The 17436-nt window shown below is 54.9% G+C and overlaps 1 protein-coding gene across 1 annotated transcript; it reads right to left on the bottom strand.

Moving 5' to 3' along the window:
- Positions 1-3528: 3528 nt before the first annotated feature.
- On the bottom strand, positions 3529-15839 carry LOC118533041 (chymotrypsinogen B). Its single transcript, XM_078063543.1, has 7 exons — positions 15625-15839; positions 5858-5961; positions 5664-5743; positions 5483-5561; positions 5044-5224; positions 4245-4378; positions 3529-3740 (listed from the first exon to the last, which is right to left on the bottom strand). The coding sequence occupies exons 1-7, from the start codon at positions 15695-15697 to the stop codon at positions 3579-3581; spliced, it is 813 nt and encodes a 270-aa protein (XP_077919669.1). The 5' UTR covers positions 15698-15839; the 3' UTR covers positions 3529-3578.
- Positions 15840-17436: the final 1597 nt, after the last annotated feature.

Below are 17436 nucleotides of genomic sequence, written 5' to 3'. Positions count from 1 at the left end.
TGGGTGACTCAGTCACTTAAGTGTCTGACTCTTGATTTTGGCTCAGGTCATGATCTCAAGGTCGTGGGATCGAGCTTTGCGTGGGGCTCCATGCTGGGCGTGGAGCCTGCCTAAGATTCTCTCTCTCCCTCTGCCTCTCCCCCAATGCCCCCCCATCCCCCGCACTAAATAAATAAATAAATAATCCATTTTTTAAAAAGAAATTGATGGGTTAGAAGGTAGGTTAAGAAACTCTCTTGGAAGAAACAGGAAATGAAAAGAAATAGGGAGGCTAGAAGAGGAAATGCCAGTGCCTAGAAAACAGGGGTCCCAGAAAACGAGATGAAGAAAAAGCAGAAACGGATACAACTCTCTGGGCGAAGAAACTATGGAGATAGATTCCTCAGGTTGAAGGAAAAATTTAAAAAAAACCTTAGATTGGAAAAACTCAAGGGTGCAACCGTAGGATTCCATTTGTATGAAGTTCCAAACGGGCAGAGCCAACCTGTGGCACTGAGGTGGGCGTGGGGACTCTGCTGGGGCCGCGGAGGGGGCGTCGGAGGCTCGGTGCTGTTTCCAGGTCTGGTTGCTGTGTGAATGTGTGCTCAGAAAAATTCATCGAACTGGGGCGCCTGGCTGGCTCCGTCGGAGGAACGCGTGATTCCTGATCTTGGGGTCAAGAGTTTGAGCCCCATGTTGAGGGGTAGATTGTACTTAAAGTTAAAAAAAAAAAAAAGTTAATCAAACTATACACAATTTGTGCTTTTTCTTTTATTATATCATTCTTTGGTAAAAAGCTCACCAGAGCAGGAGAGAACACACTGCCATATAGCTCAGGAGTGGAAGAAATCATGATGGAAATAGAAAAACTTAGGACGATATATTATATATCAAAATTTATGGGCTGCAATGAAAACAGTGCTTTGAGGGAAATTTAAAGCCTGAAATATTTATATTCGGAAAGAGGAAAGGCAGAAAAATGAATGAGCCAAAGAGCCAAACTAAGATGTTAGAAAACCACAAATAATAAACACAAATTAGGAGGTTAGTGTTACCCTGATACCAAAAGCAGATGAAACACAAAAAAAAGAGAATTGTAGACCAGTATGTCTCATGAATATAGAGGCGAAAATTCTCCATAAAATACTAGCAAACCAAATCCACCGGCATATTATACACCCTGGCCAAGTGGGATTTATCCCAAGCTCGAAAGGGTTTGGAATAAGAACATAAGAACGTAAGAAATGGACCAGTGGAATACACAATGTTAACAGAATGAAGAAAAACCCATATAACGATCTCAACTGACACAGAAAAAAACCTTTGACCAAATTTAACATCCTTTCATGATAAAAAGCACACAGAAAACTAAGAATACAAAAGAACTTGCTGGATGCTAAGGGGCATTGATGAAAAACACACACAGGTAATGTTGTATCCAATAGTGAAGGATTGAAAGCTTTCCCCCTAAGATCAGGAACAAGACAAAGATGCCTGCTTTCACCATTGCTAGCAAATATTGTACTGGAAATTATGGCCAGAACAATTTAGACAAGGAAAAGAATTAATAAAAGTCATTAAAATTGGAAAGGAAAAAGTACAGCTATCTCTATTTGCACATATCATGATCCTATATATAGAAAAATCCCAAAGAATCAACAAGTGAGCAATTCAAGCTAATAACTTCAGGAAAGTTGCAAGGTGCAAAAACAACACACCACAACATCAGTTGAGGTTCTATATACCTGTACCTATAATACACATGAAAAGAAATTAAGAAAGCTATTCCAGGGGTGCTGGGTGGCTCAGTTGGTTAAGCATCCGACTCTTGGTTTCGGCTCAGGTCATGATCTCAGGGTCGTGAGATCGAGCCCTACATGGGGCTCTGTGCTCAGTGTGAAGCAATTGGAACCCTCATGCATCACTGGTGGGAAAGCAAATGGTGCATCTGTTGTGGAACACAGCCTAGAGTAGCCGGTGTCCGTGTGCGGAGAGCTGCAGAAGAAAGTCCTCACCTGGGGGACAGGTGTGTGGAGGGCAGGAGCCCAGAGTGCCTGGTGTCCACGTTGGGAGGACCGTGGGAGGGTGGTGTGGGATCGCCGAGGGACCTCCTGTGTTGGCGGAGGGGCTAGGGCAGAGCCCGGTGGGCACCCTCACACACCCCCCACCCCGTACTGACCGATCCTCTACCTGCAGGAACCTTCCTCCTGCAGTGTCCCTGTAGAACCTTCTATGAGCATACATAACCTTGTGTTCATTGTGCAAAACACACGCTTTCAGGAATTCCATCCACTATGGCAGAGTGGATGTCCATGGGTGAATTTAGAGCCAAGAGGCGATAAATCACTAGCTGAGGGCACAAACCACCCTGGTGAGGCACGACCTCAGAGACCTTGAATCCCATGAGCCTTTCCTAAGACACCTACCAGAGAATGAGCTTCCCTCACCAGACTGGCTACAGAGACATGGCCAGAGGGCTGGCGGTGAGCCCCAAACGCCCAGTCATTTGAGGCTGAAAGAGAAGGTGAGGGCTCTGTGGAGATATCGAACAACTATTTAAAACCGGGGACCCCTCGGGGCGCCTGGGTGGCTCAGTCAGTTAAGCGCCTGCCTTCTGCTCAGGTCCTGGGATCGAGCCCCGCATCGGGCTCCTTGTTCAGTGGGAGGCCTGCTTCTCCCTCTTCCCCTGCTTGTGTTCCCTCTCTCTGTCAAATAAGTAAATAAATAAAAATAAAATCTTAAAAAAAAAAAAATCCGCAAAGGAAAAGCTAGTGAACATTTCCTCTCCATGTGCTATAGGAACAGCACCGCTGGGCAACTGACTGATAGATGGGGGCGTCTCTCTGGAACTATTCCAGACAATATAGGAGAAATAAATGTTGAAATGAAGGTGCCCCCATTGTACAAGCCACAGAAGAACCAGCCAGCATCTCACCTCAAAAAAGAGAGGCAGCCAGTCCTGACACCTCTGATGAAGGAAGCCGGCCCCCACCTTCAGCCGGGCCAGTGGCATTGAACCTGAGTCTGATGGGGCCTTTGGATTCAACTGCTGAATCCCAGAAATTCAGAGGACAAGGAGGAAGCAGAAAGGACAGCGGTGCCAAGCTCTGGTGCTGGATTGGAGATCTCCCGAGCTACATAGGTGTAATGTGAGTTCAACCTGTGCAGGGGCGCAGGGAAGGGCAAAGGGCACTGCGCAGGGCGGGAGCTAAAGGCAGGGGAAGGTGCCTGGTGGCACGTGGTGGAGGAAGCAGCCTTCATGGATATGCTATCTTGGTCCCAGTGCCCACCCTTCAGGGCTATGGACTGCATAGCCTGGCCAAGGACCGCTGCCTTCCAGAAAGTTCCTTGGGTCAAGCTGGGTCCAGTAGGTAGAACCTTAGTTCTACCCCGTGGTGGAGTCCTGAGCAGGGAGGATGAGAAATAGATACAGCTTCCCCAAGAATGCCTAAAGGGGATGATAACAACACCCCAGGCAGGTGATAGAGATACTCAGCCCCACACCTCCTAGGCCACACAGAGACACGGGTGAACGCAGTGCTCCCCTCCGTATGCTTTTATTGGAAACACTCAGGGTTGGGATAGTGGGAGCCACGGGCTCAGTTGGCAGCAAGTATTTCCTGAACCCAGGGAATGAGCTTGGTGACGCGGGCGTACACAGCAGGGACAGAGGTAGAGCAGGTCCCACTGCCCCAGGACACGATGCCCACCAGGGTCCAGGCTCCGTCTTTCTGGCAGACCAGGGGGCCACCAGAGTCGCCCTGCAGGAGAAGAAAGGACTTGTTCCCAAGCCCGAAGCGGGGTGCCAGGGCCCCAGTGTGCCCTGACCTGCCCCAGCCCAGGTTCTGTGCAGAGAAATGACCAGGGTGGGCACAGTGACTGAGCAGGAGACCCTTCGATGTGGGCCCCACAGCAGCCGCAGCTCCGTCACCGACTCCTGGAGGGCCTGGCTGGGGCAGGTGGCCGACCCTCTGACCCGGCCCGCGTCTGTACAGTGGGCCGGAAACCTCCGCCACCCCACGCCCCTGCCCCCGCCCCCGCGGGGCGGCTGGCGTGAGGATGGCACGGCCCCCGGGAGCCCCGCAGCACGCCCCGGCCACAGCGAGCCCTGGGTCCGAGGCACCTGCTCGGCGGCTCCGGGCGGCTCCGGGCTTTGGCCGCGCCGGCTGGCGGGAGCGAGCGGGAGGAGCCGCGCGCAGAAAGGCCTGAGCAGGGGCGGGGCGGGGTCGGCGAGCGCGGGCGGGGGTGGCGGAGCCGGGCCGCACCTTGCAGGAGGAGACCCCGCGGGCGCCGGCGCAGATCATCACAGCGGTGATCTTGCTGCCCCAGAACTTGCGGCACTCGGCGTTGGACAGGAGGGGCAGGGCCGCCTGCTGCAGCTTGTCGGGGGTCTTGTCGGCTGGAGGGACACAGCAGGCCGGCGGGGGTCAGGGCCCCTCCCCCGCCCGCCCCCCGGCGGAAGCACTTGGGACGCTGGAGGAGGGGCCGCCGCCGGGGAAGGGGAGACCCGGCCGGACCCGGGCCCCGAACCGCAGCTGGACGTCGGACTCCCAGCCCCGACCCCGGGGCCAGCGGAGCACGGCCACCGGCCTCCAGTCCGGGGAGGAGTCCGGCCTGGAAAGGGGGCAACGTGGACCTGGCTGCAAGTTCGTGAGGGCGATGCTTGCTGGTACGTAGGTGTTTCTCGGCAAGTTAGTCAAGTACAAGCTCTTTTTTTTTTTTTTTTTTTTTAAAAGATTTTTATCTATTTGAGAGAGAGCAAAGCAGGGGGAGCAGAGGCAGAGGGAGAAGCAGGCTCTCCACTGAGCAGGGAGCCCGACGCAGGGCCCAACCCCAGAACCCCGGGATCATGACCCAAGCAGAAGGCAGACGCTTAACCGACTGAGCCACCCAGGCGCCCTAAGAGGGTTTTGAATAAAGAAATGGAAAGATTTATGGCTGTGTTGCAATTTAGACAAGAAAAAAAAGGAAAAGCCACAGGGGTGCCCCCCTGGAGACTCCTGCTACTCAGGCAGCCCCAAGCGCAGACACATCTCCTGGGGGGAAACGCCAGGTCCTGCTCACCGTTGTACTTGGTCCTTCCCCAGCCGGTGGTGACACACAGCAAACCAGGGGGGAATTCGTCTGTCGCCCCGGGCAGGCACACGGGGGACACGGTCTGGGAGAAGCGGGCGGGCGTGGCCAGCTTCAGCAGGGTGATGTCATTTTGGACGGTCAGCATGTTGAACTTGGGGTTCTTGAAAACCTATAGGGCAGAGCCAGAACAACAAAATCAAGCCCTCGGATTCGCTGGCAATCTGCAGGTTGCAAAGAGATAAGCTCTTTCTCTGGCGGCCGGTGGAAGAAACAGACCCACAGGAGCCCGGAATGAGAATTCGGAGGGCAGCCCCATCCACCCCTGGGCTCCTGCGTCTCAAGCAGCCCAAAGGTCTTGTCCTTCCTGCTCCTGCCCCCAGCCCCTCGGCTGAGCCCCCCAAGCCAGTAGGACAGGGCTCAGGGGTACCTTGGCAATCTTCAGGACCTGGATGTTCTCCTCATCTGAGCGCTGGTTAAACTCCCCAGCCACGACCAGGTGAGACGTGCTAGAGGAATCACGTGGAAGTTAAGGACTAGGAGTGGGCCCTGCTCCCTCCTCACCCCGAAACGTAGCCAGAAGCAGAGCCCTGAGCCTGCCCAGGCCTCACCTGACCCCGCAGTGGGCGGCAGTGACCACCCAGTCCTTGCTGATGAGGGAGCCCCCGCAGAAGTGGAAGCCAGTGCTGTCCTGGAGGAAGACAGACAGGGCAGTGCTGGCTGGACACCAGTAGCCCCCAGCCTGGCCCCGGGTAGGCCAATACCCCAGTGTGTCCTCCACTCAGGGGCAGAATTCCCCCCTCACCTGCAGGGACACCTGCCAGGGCCAGGAGCCCGGGACAGCGTCCTCCCCATTGACGATCCTGGACAGACCACTCAGCACAGGCTCGATGGTGGGGACCCCGCAGTCTGGTGGGGGGGCAGGAGGAGGGGGAAGAAGGCTGAGGCCCAGGGCCAATCTGCAAAACTCCTAGTTTCTTCCAGGCCCGCGCAGGACCCCACACCACCCTCCTACCACCCCCAGGCAACTTCTGCTGCAGTCCTCAACCTGTAGGCACGAGGATCCCCACATGCAGCCTGCTAACCCTACTCATGCTGCCATGTCCAGGGCTTTCCTGATGAAGGAGCAGAAAACAGGCTGAGAAATCAGACTGTGGGGCTGGACTCCCAGCTTTCTTGCTGTGAGAACTCAGAGTGTCCTTGAATCTCCACTGCTCATTTACCTCAGTAAACTGGGGAGCAAACAAGGCTCCCCTCTCAGGTCAAAACTCACCTGTTGGATGGGAGGAGTGAGATTAAAATTGGCTAATCCCAAGCGCACGGGGAATCTGGAACTAGGACGCCTTGCCCAGGCGGGTAGGAAATGGTACATTCCACCCTTGTGCCCTCGCTGAATTTTCTTTTCCAGAGATTTAAGGAACTATTCATGCATAAAGTTTATGTTTCTTCATTATTTTATTAAATAAAATAATTTGGTTCTGCCCCATACATGGACACATGGGGAAAACAGAAAACGAGGGCTTGAGTCGTCCCAGACGCTGAGAAAAAACAAGTGTACTTAGTATGTCCGTGAGGACCTGGGGAATTCTCGGCACCTGTGCAAGTCAAGTTAGGCTCCCGCAGCCGCCACCGCACCCCCCTGGGTAACACAGGCTGGTGCCTGCCCTGCTGCCCCTGGGTAACCCAATGCAGAGCATTCTTGCCAGAACATGTCAGCATACTAATCGCTTTCTTTGTAACAGCAAAAACATTAGAACTATCCCAGGATGAATTTATACAGCTGACTACAGTGATTACAGCGATGGGGCTCCGCACCAACGGGGATAAATCTAAAACATTACATGGGCGGCAAAAGGTACTTTATTATTTTATTTTTATTTTTTTTTGACAGAGAGAGACACAGCGAGAGAGGGAACACAAGCAGGGGGAGTGGGAGAGGGAGAAGCAGGCTTCCCGCCGAGCAGGGAGCCCGACGCGGGGCTTGATCCCAGGACCCTGGGATCATGACCCGAGCCGAAGGCAGACGCCCAACGACTGAGCCACCCAAGCGCCCCCGGACTTTATTTTTTTTAAAGTAAGCTCCGTGCCCAGCCTGGGGCTTGAACTCTCCACCCTGAGATCAAGAGTCGCAAGCTCCACCGACTGAGGCAGCCAGGTGCCCCGGGCATGTTTTAAAATTGATGTAGCGTATAATACTGTGTGTGGAAGTTTGTACGCATTTTGTACGGTATCTGTGGATTTCTAAGTATGTAGTAAATTGGTAAAAACCCGCCCAGAAATGAGGCACAGCAAGCTCGGAATCGGGCTCACATTCCACGAGGGTCGGAGGGAGAGTGTGGCTTGAGCTGAATCTAGTTTATGTTTTATTTTTTTTTTTTTAAGATTTTTTTTTATTTATTCATTTGAGACACAGAGATACAGAGAGAGAGAGAGAACATGAGCAGGGGGAGAAGCAGAGGGAGGGGGAGAACCAGGCCCCTTGCTGAGCAGGAGCCCGATGCGGGGCTCGATCCCCGGACCCCGGGACCACGACCCGAGCCGAAGGCAGACGCTTAACCATCTGAGCCACCCAGGCGCCCCTAGTTTATGTTTTAAAAAGAAATCCCTGAAGCAAGTCAGCAAAAAAAAGTAATATTTGCAAAACCCTGATGGTAGGTACGTGGTTGTCGTATTATTTCCTGTAGTTTTTACCATTTCTTCTTCTGTTTAAATGGAAAATAAAGGACTTCACAAGTGCCTGGCACAATAAATAAAAATCTAAGGACGGGCACTGAGAGTCTCCTGCGACCGCTCCCCTCCTCTGCTCACAGTACCCCTGCCCGAGCCAGGCCTGGGGCCCCGGGACTCAGCGGCGCCCAGATTGGTCTCTGGCACCCTGGCTCAGAGTCCAAGTGCTCAGAGAGCCCCAGAAGGACCCCTGTGCTCCCCACTGCCTCAGCTTGCCAGTCTGGGGAGAGGCCCCTGCATGCAGGGAACGGGGTTCCAAACTCCTTCTTGGCTGGGCCCCAGGGCTCGCTCTGGACAGAGCCCCTCGCGCTCCTTCCCTGGGGCTGGGTGCAGAGCCACTGGGGGCTCGGGACCCCTCCTCAGCCTGCTCCAGGCCTGGCAGGCCCACCCCTGGGGTCCCGACACTCACAACCGAAGGCAGCCTCCACAAGGGCAAAGCAGGAGAGAAGCCAGAGAAAGGCCATGTTGCTGCTCTCAGGGCAGGAAGATATGGGACAACCACGCTGGGGGCCCTGCTTTTAAGTCTCCTGGGCCACCCCAAGCCCTGCCCAGCCCCTCTGGCCCTGCCCAGCTGGAGAAGCCCGAGGGCCACCCTCCCTGTTATCCAAAGACCTTGAACGGTAAGTGGGGGTCAAGCCCCTCAAACAGCCAGGGCTTGCTCTCAGCCTGGGATGCCTCAGCCCCTGGGAAAAGGGCAGCTGCTCTGAGGCCTCGTCACCCCTGAGACTTGGCGATGCTTGGCATCCCAAAGGCTCTGTGACAGGCGACGCCGGCGCCCCAGCCCGGAGCCGGGGCCCTGGAGAGCGCAGCTCCGTGCAGCGTGTAGCCAGTCCAGGAACCGGCCGCTGCCAGGGCAACGGGGAGGAATCCCAGCTCCTAATCATAGGCAGTCCCCCCATGGGATTCAGAGAACCCCGGCTGTGGTCGCCGGGAGGCCTCCAGGACACTGAACGTAGGCGGCGGGGGCTCAGCAAAGAGTATTTTCAGTGCAAGATCATCTACAAGTGTTCTACAGATGTTCTGGGTCTTCCAGAACGTCCCCTTCAAACCAGCCCAGCCAGGCAGCTTCTGAGCGTGCGTGAGGGTGTGTGGGGGGGTGAGGGCTAGAGCATCGCCTCCACGGAGGCCACTAGTAGGTTCTAGGTGGACAAACACGCTGACAGGCCGTCCTGCATCTAGCCCTGGGCTCAACTCAGTCTCTTTCCGTGGTAACCCACAGCGTAAGGAACTAGTCACTGTAGATAGCTCCGTGTCCTGTAAAGTGGGGCGTTGATTGCTGCCATTAAATGACACACAGGGAAACAGAACAGAAACGATATTATGGTCCCAGAACACTGAGAAAAGGAAGGTGTAGGTAATAGGATGGTGATGCATTTGCCAGAAGCAGGGGCCCAGTGACCTCTCAGCAGACCCTGGTGTAGACGCTGGGTGCTCACATGCATACGGCGCACGGTGCCCCTGTCCTCGGGAGGGTGAGAGCCTAGTGACAGAGTCGGACACTGAAGGGACAGGACTATGATATCGTGAGTCCCATAGTCCAGGCAGGGAAAGGAGAGTGCTGCGGTTCTGGAAGGTACTCTGGGCTTCAGCCCTGAGCTGGTGTGTCGAGGAAGGTGGGGTGACTAGAGGAGTCTCCTCCTGAGGCCTCCGGGCACTGTGCTCCCCAGGGCTGCGTCCCCCTGGGTGAGGCTGGCCAGAGTGAGCAGCACAGGGTCACTGCTCCTGATCGGGACTCCAGTGGCCTGGAGGTTTTGTCTTGATCTGTGTGTGCTCAGTATGGGGTTTGTTCGAAATGCTTCCGGGGGCGGGGGGGGGGGGGATGGTGAGCAGGGGCTCTAAGCAGTGGGGACAGTGGCCACGGGTGGGGCAGGGTCCCGGAGGAACCCCGTATCTCTGGGGCAGGGCTGCCACATTTCCAGGGACGTAGAGAGCCTGCGGCTGGGTGCTAACTGGGTTTGAAGCTTTTTGGCAGCCCCCGGGGATCCTAGCTGAGGCAGCCCCAGCTGTGAGTGTGAGGAGTCCATAGTTAAGGTCCAGATCAGGGTCATTTATTAAAACATTTACATTCATTCGGGTTTTCTTCTCTTTTTTTCCTTCGCTCATTCCAAGCAGGTAGCCAAGCCAATTGTATTTTCCTTGCCTCAGGGACTTTTCCAGAGCAGAAAGCTGAAGCAGCCCCAAGTCTCTGGCTCTCCAGGTCGGTTGCGAAAGTAAACTCCTGGCCCACTGGAGTGTAGGAGGAATCTTCTGGAAAGGCAGGGACAGCTTCCCCAGTTGCAGAGGTGCGTGCGGGTGAGGCTCAGAGCCACGAGGCCATGGCTATTCCTATCTGCTGCTGCCTTTCCTACTGTGACAGTAAACCAGACCACGAGGTGAGCGCCCCCCGCCCCCCCGGAGCAGCGTGGCCTCCGGGCTGCCCGCCCGAGCCGTTCCCCCTTCTCGTCCACACAGGGGGCTCCCGCGGAGGGTCACCCGCCCCAGCTCTCAGCGGGGAGACTCTGACTAGTGTCAGCAGGCGGGGCCCAGCGCTCGGGCAGTCTTGTGCGCATGTGCGGCGTGGCCCCCGGCCTCCCGCCTGAGGCGCTGACTCGGGGCTGCGGCCTCCCTGAGCTGCCCGGCAGCACCTGCCTGGGCGCCCTCACGCGAGAGCGAACCCCTGTTGCTTAGCCCCTGTCTGCCATTGTTTTGTGACGGGCAGCAGCTGGAGGGATGCAAAGCACCTGTCAGAACGCGCTAGGCGTCTTGCATTTTGCCCTCTCGGCCCCCTGGCTGGCCTCCAGCGCGCTGACCCTCAGGGACAGGAGCGGGGCCCCGAGAGGGGGGAGGAGCGAGAAGTCCGGTATTTCTTCTCCGGGCGGCCTCCCTCGCCAGCGGCCACAGCTCCTCTCAGGAGGCCCTGTGGGCTCAGCTACCCTCTCTGGGCTCCATAACTGCTCCTCCCTGGTCCCGTCAGCTCCGGGGATGTCCCTATGGTTCTAGAGCCCTGGGCACCGCACCAGCCTTGTTTGTTTTCCCTAAACCCTGCCCACACCTTTGTAAAGTTTCCTTTATTTAAATTCACCTCAGTAGGGGCGCCTGGGTGGCTCAGGTCATGATCCCAGGGTCCTGGGATCGAGACCCACGTCGGGCTCCCTGCTCCTCCCTCTCCCTCTGCAGCTCCCCCTGCTTGTGTGCTCACTCGCTCTCTCTGTGTCAAATAAATAAATAAAATCTTTTAAAAAAAATTAAAAAAGATAAATTCACCTCAATCACCCAATTTTGAGTGTGCCGCCTGTTTTCCAGCAAGACGATGACTGATAGAGTGGCTGTGTCCCCAGGCCCACTGAACATGGGATTCTGGGAAAGCGATGCTCACAGACTGGAGAAGTCCATGGAGAACCTCTTTGTCAGGGAAGAGGAGACCCCAGTGGCCCACGGGGTGATGCTGTGGCATCACCAATTAACACTGGCGGTGGCAGAGGCTGAAGGGCAGGTGGAAACAGGCCCTGGAGGGCAGGTAACTGTGGCACCGAGTCCCTACGGGGTCAGCGGTGATCATAAATACTGGAGAGTTGAGTTGGACCAATGGTCCAGGAGCACACAAGAAGATGATGAAAACCACCAGTCATCCGGGAGATGCACATCGAAACCACAGTGAGATATAGCCCATACCCTTTAGGATGGCAAATGAAGCCAAAACAAACAAACAAACAAACAAACAAACAGAAAATAAGAATGAGAAAGGATGTGGAGAAGTGGGATCCCTTGTACAATGGCAGTTCCTCAAAAAATTAAAAACAGATTTACCCCATGATCTTGCAATTCCACTTCTCCATATACACCCAGAAGAATGAAGAGCAGATTCCCAAAGAGATATTTGTACACCCGTGTTTGTAGCAACATTATTTATAGTATCTAAGACATGGGAGCAAGCCACATGTCTATCAACAGATGAACAGAGAAACAAAATGTGGTCTACGTATAGAAGGGAATATTATTCAGCCTTAAAAAGGAAGGAAATCCCAACAGAGGCTACAACATGGACGAACCTGGAGGGTATCATGCTCAGTGAAAGAAGCCAGTCACAAAAAGGCAAACACTGTATGATCCCATTTATAGGAGGTCACTGGACAGCAAGTAGAATGATGGTTGCGTGCCGCTGGTAGGGGAGACGATGGAGGGTTATAGTTTAATGGGTGCAGAGTTCCAGTGTAGCAAGATGAAGAGAGTTCTGGGCATGTTGGTGGTGGGTGTACAACACTGTGAATGCACTTACTACCACTGAGCTGTGCACTTGAAAATGGTTCAGATGGTAAATTTTATGTTATTTGCAGTTTACCACAATTTGAAAATTAAAAAAAAAAAAACATACAATGAGATACCACTTCACACCTACCATGATGACTATAATTTTTTAAAAGGGAAATAAGAGGCTTTGGCAAAGAATTGGAGAAACTGGAATCCTCGTACAATGCTGGACGGGATGGAAAATGGTGTAGTATCTGTGGAAAACAGTATGATGGCTCCTCAAAGAGCTAAACATCGAATTATCGTATGACCCAGCAATTCCACTCCTAGGTATACATTCCCCCAAAATGAGAGCAGGGATTTGTTCAAAGCAGCACTATTCACAACAGCCGAAAGGTGGAAACAACCCAAATGTCCATCGGTGGACGAATGCATAAACAAACTGTGGTGCACCCACACGATGGAATATTATTCAGCCGTGAAAAAGAATGGAGTACCGATATGTCCTACAACACGGATCAGCCTTGAAAGGATTATGCTCAAAGACAGAAGCCAGTCACAGTGGCCCACCTACTGCACGATTCCATTTCCATGAAACATCCATCATAGGCAAACCCATAGAGACAGGTATTAAATTCGAGGTTACCAGGGCTGGGGGAGAGGAGAATTGGAGTTATGGTTCAGTGGACACACTTGAAGTGATGAAAACGTTTTGGGAGTTGAGGGCATGGTTGTGCAACATCGGGAACGTAATTAATGACGCTGAATTGTACACTTAAAAATGGTGAAAATGACAAATTTCATATTATATATATTTTACCACAATTTTTAAAAACTAATGTAATAAACCAAAAACCATCGATTCATCCACTTTAAATGGGCGAATTATACAGTACATGATTTATACCGAAACGGCCACAGATGAGCCTGGAGCCTGACTTGGGGCTTGGAGACTTGCAGAATCTGACAAACACTCAACCCCATCAGGTAAGGAGCTGGTGGGGAAGCAGTGGGGTACTTTAGGTAGACAGAGCAAGGCTGGAGAACTCTGAACCCTCAAATCTCCGTGAACCCCCTCCTGCCAACACAGGTGCTCCCGTCCCCCCATCTGAGGGAGCCAGTCTCGCTCCGCACACAAGCTCCGGCCGACCTGGGGCTGCCGCCTTCTGAGACAAAGCCAGTTCTCCGCAGAACCTCCCCACCCATCCGCACCACTCCCTGGCCCGTAACAAGAGTCCATCCTTCCCATTTCCCTGTACCCACACCTTTCACCCTCAAACTTTATATGGAAGGTGAGACACTGAAGATAGAAACGGGCCAGAGCCAGACCAGAGAGAGGAACAGCACTCTGACCCGCCGTCTGCGGCAACCAGGCCAGCGAGCCCGCAGCAGCCCACCCTAGACAGCCACGACTCGATTCATAACTGGCCGCTTTCCTCATCTTTGCCCCAGCTTCCAGCTTAGGACCGGCCCAGTATGCACCCCTAGCCATGCACCGGGGTGCCCCCCTTCCCCGCGCCAACAGCCTGCGATCAGGGCACGCCTCCAGCCCGCCCTTTGTCCACGACAAACCTTCCCCTCGGCCCTGCCTGCCCGAGGCCAGTGAAGCTGCAGGACCCCCCACCCCCGCTACGGATAGCAAGCTCTGAAGGAAGAGCCCCCCCTTGGGCGGTTTTCCCTGTCTTCCACGAAGGCCATGCTCCCGCACGCGTGTTACCCTCCAGCGTGCAGCTCACGCCTCCTGCATCTCCCCGCTGTTGTGAGCTCTGAGCTCGCGTCGCCCGATGGTTTCCCGAAGCCGCACCTTTAGGAGCGGTCTGCACGAGCTGCCCTGTCTGAGGGGGGCTACTGGTTTCCCACGGGGGCCCCCGCAACTCCATCTCGTCTCGGCTGCACGAGCCTGTTTCAGGAACCGCTCAAAAGGGAGAAATGCTGCCGAGGAAACTGAACAGAAGCTGAGCCCCGAGCCTGGTTTTCCAGCTCGCCATCCTGACAGCACTGAGCCTCTTAAGAAACTCATCCTTGCCTTAAGCACACAGAGTTTTCTGTTCTGCTGGCGACCGCTGACTTGCACAAAAAGTCAGGGCTTTTGAACTGGGGGACCCTGGGCTGTTCCATTTCAAATGCCTAAATCCTGAAGGAGTCAAGGCATAAGAGTTGGGTCATTGACGAAAGGAAAAAAGATGTAAGAATCAGTTTCTGTTTTTCCAGCCTCAGAGGAAACAGTTTCCCTGGTGTGGCAGTCGGTGCTGGGAGCTTACCAAAACCTCGTCCTCCATTCTGCCAAATTTTGTTTGAGGTAGAGAAGGTTCAGCTAAAATGCTGCCTTTCCGGACCCCCCACCCCCCTTGCAAATGGAGGTGGTCTGGAGACATGGCTCTGCTAATGAGATGTAAGCAGAAATCATTGGATGGGGGCTAACCAGGAAGATTTTTTTTTAAATGGGACAGATTCTGGTGGTCTTGCTTTTTGTCTTTTTCTCTCCCCCTTCTTTTCCTGCCTGAATGCAGCTGTGATGCACGGACGTTCAGTAGCCCTATTGGAGCCATGAGGAAAACGCCACAGGTTTTTGAGCTGCCACACCAGCCTCGGACTATCTCCCTTTAGAATTCATGTTAAGGGGCACCTGGGTGGCTCAGTCGTTAAGCGTCTGCCTTCAGCTCAGGTCATGGTCCCAGGGTCCTGGGATCGAGCCCTGTGTCGGGCTCCCTGCTCAGCGGGAAGCCTGCTTCTCCCTCTCCCACTCCCCCTGCTTGTGCTCCCTCTCTCGCTGTGTCTCTCTCTGTCAAATAAATAAATAAAATCTTAAAAAAAAAAAAAAGAAAAACCATCTGGCTGAGTGAAAAGAATCCAGATACAAAGACAACATACAGTACAGTTCCATTTATATCAATTTCTAGAACAGGCAAAACTAATCTGTGGTGAAAGAAATAGGAACAGTGGTTGCTGGTTGCCTCAGAGGAGGGGTAGCTGGAAAGAGGCATGGGGGAACTTTCTGGAGTCATGGCATTATTTTATATCTTGGTTGTGGTGTTTGTTACACTATGGTGTGTGTGTGTGTGTGTGTGTATCTATTCATCCCTCTGTTCACTTAACATCTGTGCATCTCATCACATGTAAATTATACTTCAATATATCTTATTTTTAATAAAAAAAGAGGGTTGGGATTTGACCTCCTGAGAGGCAGGCCTTCAAGAGGAGGGGCCCCCTCACCTAAGGAAACGGACATTTGAGTGCCCGCCTCAAGCAATACCAGTCTTAGACTTGTCGGGGGTGGAAGGACGCCCTCCCTCCAGGCCAGGCAGGACCTGGACACCCCCCACCCCACAACCTCCACCTGGGCCCAAATCCCAGGAGGTAGCTGCGCAGGGACTGGCTCAGGGCCTCATGTCCCCGGCAAAGCACAGGCTGCCTGGGCAAGAGCGGTCCCCACGCTGTTTGTTCGCAGCGCGCACACGGAGCTGGTCATCCCGAGTGCACTGCCTTGAGCCACCCCTCTTCCTGGCACTGCCTCAGCAATGCCCGCTGAACACACTAGCTGCTGCACGCTTGCAACGAGCCGAGCAGCGCGGAGGTAAGCTTTTCTGAATGGCACACGACCCGCAAACAAGGCCATACCTTCTCCCTGGGAGTGTGCAAGAGTAGACATGGGTGCGCTCCAGGAGCGCAGGGGGCAGGGTTCCAAACCCATACCGTCAACTTGATTGGCCGAACAACTGGGTCCAGAGATGCGTCGGCTCCTCCTGGGACCCTGACGACTGGCCGCTTGGCCGAGGCCTAACCGCGCGCGGGCGGAGGCGCCCGGCGTCCGGGCCAAGGGGTCCTTCCTCTGGGTCTGGGGTGGCGGCGGGGCGGGCTCGAGGGCCGCGGGCCCCGCCCCAGCGAGCTTCCGGCCCCGCGCCCCGCAGGAGCGGGTGCACGTGCGGCCCGCCCTCCCCGCCCTGCAGCTGCGCACGTTCCCACACCTCCGCAGCCGGGGAGCCAGGGGCGCGGGGCGGGCGGGGTCTCGGCCGCGGCCCCGCCCCCGCCTGCCCCGCCCCTCCCACCTGGGGTCCTGCCAGCCCCGCGGCCGCGGCCACCTGGCCGCCCGGGGCTGCCACTGCGGCTCCACAGGTGGAACGACGCGCCCGGCGGCCGCAGCCGCTCCCGACCGTGTCTCCACCAGGGCCCTCCTCGGTCGCCCCCCCCCGCCCCCGGGCTTTCTGCCCTGGCCTCCTGCCTTCCGGGCTCATCAGTGCCCTCTGCCTCCTGCGGGCGGCCTCCTGAGCATCACCCTTCGCTCTTGTTCCCGCCTCGGCCTGGACACAGCCCCCGGGCTGTGCTTGGCGCACTCCGCTGCTCCCGAAACTTAAATGTCCCCTTCTGGGTGAGGCCCTCCTGCCTCGGTATTAATCACGATAACTCCTTAGCTGGTAGGAATGTACATTTTTTTTTTTTTTAACTCTTCTCACTAAATTCTCCCACTGCTTTCCCCATGTACGCTCGCTAAAAGCAGGAGAAATTTCTTTTCCTTGGTTGCAGCCCACTATGGGCCTGGTTAGCTGGGCCGGAAAGAATGAATGGGCTTGCAGGGATAGCATGGTCTCACAGAGGGGGCCACCCTCTGCCTCCTGTTTTGGGCCCTGCTTTCCCACCTGAAACAGTGTGGCCACCCCGCGTTGTCATCGGACAGTCTGCTAGAATGCGGAAAGGGCACCGATAGGAATTTCAGGAAGGAGTCCGGAGGACCAGCCAGCACGGATTGTGTGTTAGGCCTGGTCCTAGCTCGGGATGGGTCACGCCCTTTCATCATGTGGGATCCATACTACAAGCATCCCCTTTTACATACTTAGAAACAAAACCAGAGAGGGCACTCAACCTGCCCCAGTCTGCACAGCTGTGTTGTGCTGAGACCTGTACTGTGGAGCACGCTACCATCAGTGCGATGGAAATTAAAAGCAGCCCTGAGATATCATTTTTCCTTGTGTGTTTTGCGGGGCTCACGCTGTGCCTGGCAGCCTCACTCTCAAGTGCTGAGAAAGGGCCCCACTGTCCACCCTGTTGCCCAAGCCAGAAGCCGGCCTCCTTGCCTGCCCCCGCCCCAAACCCCATTTCCTGCCTGATCCAGCCTCCAGCAGCTCTCACTGAGGCCATGGTTCCAGGATGCCACACACTCGATTCCAGGGGCCTATGGCGCCTCGGTGAAAAGACCTGGCCTCGTGTGAACAGGCAGTGTGCGGCTTGCCCCTCTCAGCCATGCTGCACATAGCCCAAGTGACCGCCCCAGATACTGAATGGAACCTTCACGGAGACTGCTTGGCCATCCCCAAGACCAGGGGAACATCCTCAGCCCTGGCCACCGGGACCTTGGTCCCCACACCTCCTTCCTCCTTGACCACACTGCCCAGGGCTTTAGAATAACTAACAGACCAAGTAAATTACTTGTCCAAG

The sequence above is a fragment of the Halichoerus grypus genome, chromosome 15 (genome assembly GCF_964656455.1).
Source record: "Halichoerus grypus chromosome 15, mHalGry1.hap1.1, whole genome shotgun sequence".
Lineage (NCBI taxonomy): Eukaryota > Metazoa > Chordata > Mammalia > Carnivora > Phocidae > Halichoerus > Halichoerus grypus.
The sequence above is the reverse complement of the archived record's forward strand: the minus strand, read 5'-3'. Positions and strand labels throughout refer to the sequence as shown.

Coding starts and splice junctions, on each gene's coding strand:
- LOC118533041 (XM_078063543.1), bottom strand. CDS start 15,697: ATGGGTTTGGAACCCTGCCCCCTGCGCTCCTGGAGCGCACCCATGTCT. Junction 5,744..5,857: donor CCTGGCAGGTGTCCCTGCAG/GTGAGGGGGGAA, acceptor GTCTTCCTCCAG/GACAGCACTGGCTTCCACTT. Junction 5,562..5,663: donor GCCGCCCACTGCGGGGTCAG/GTGAGGCCTGGG, acceptor TGATTCCTCTAG/CACGTCTCACCTGGTCGTGG.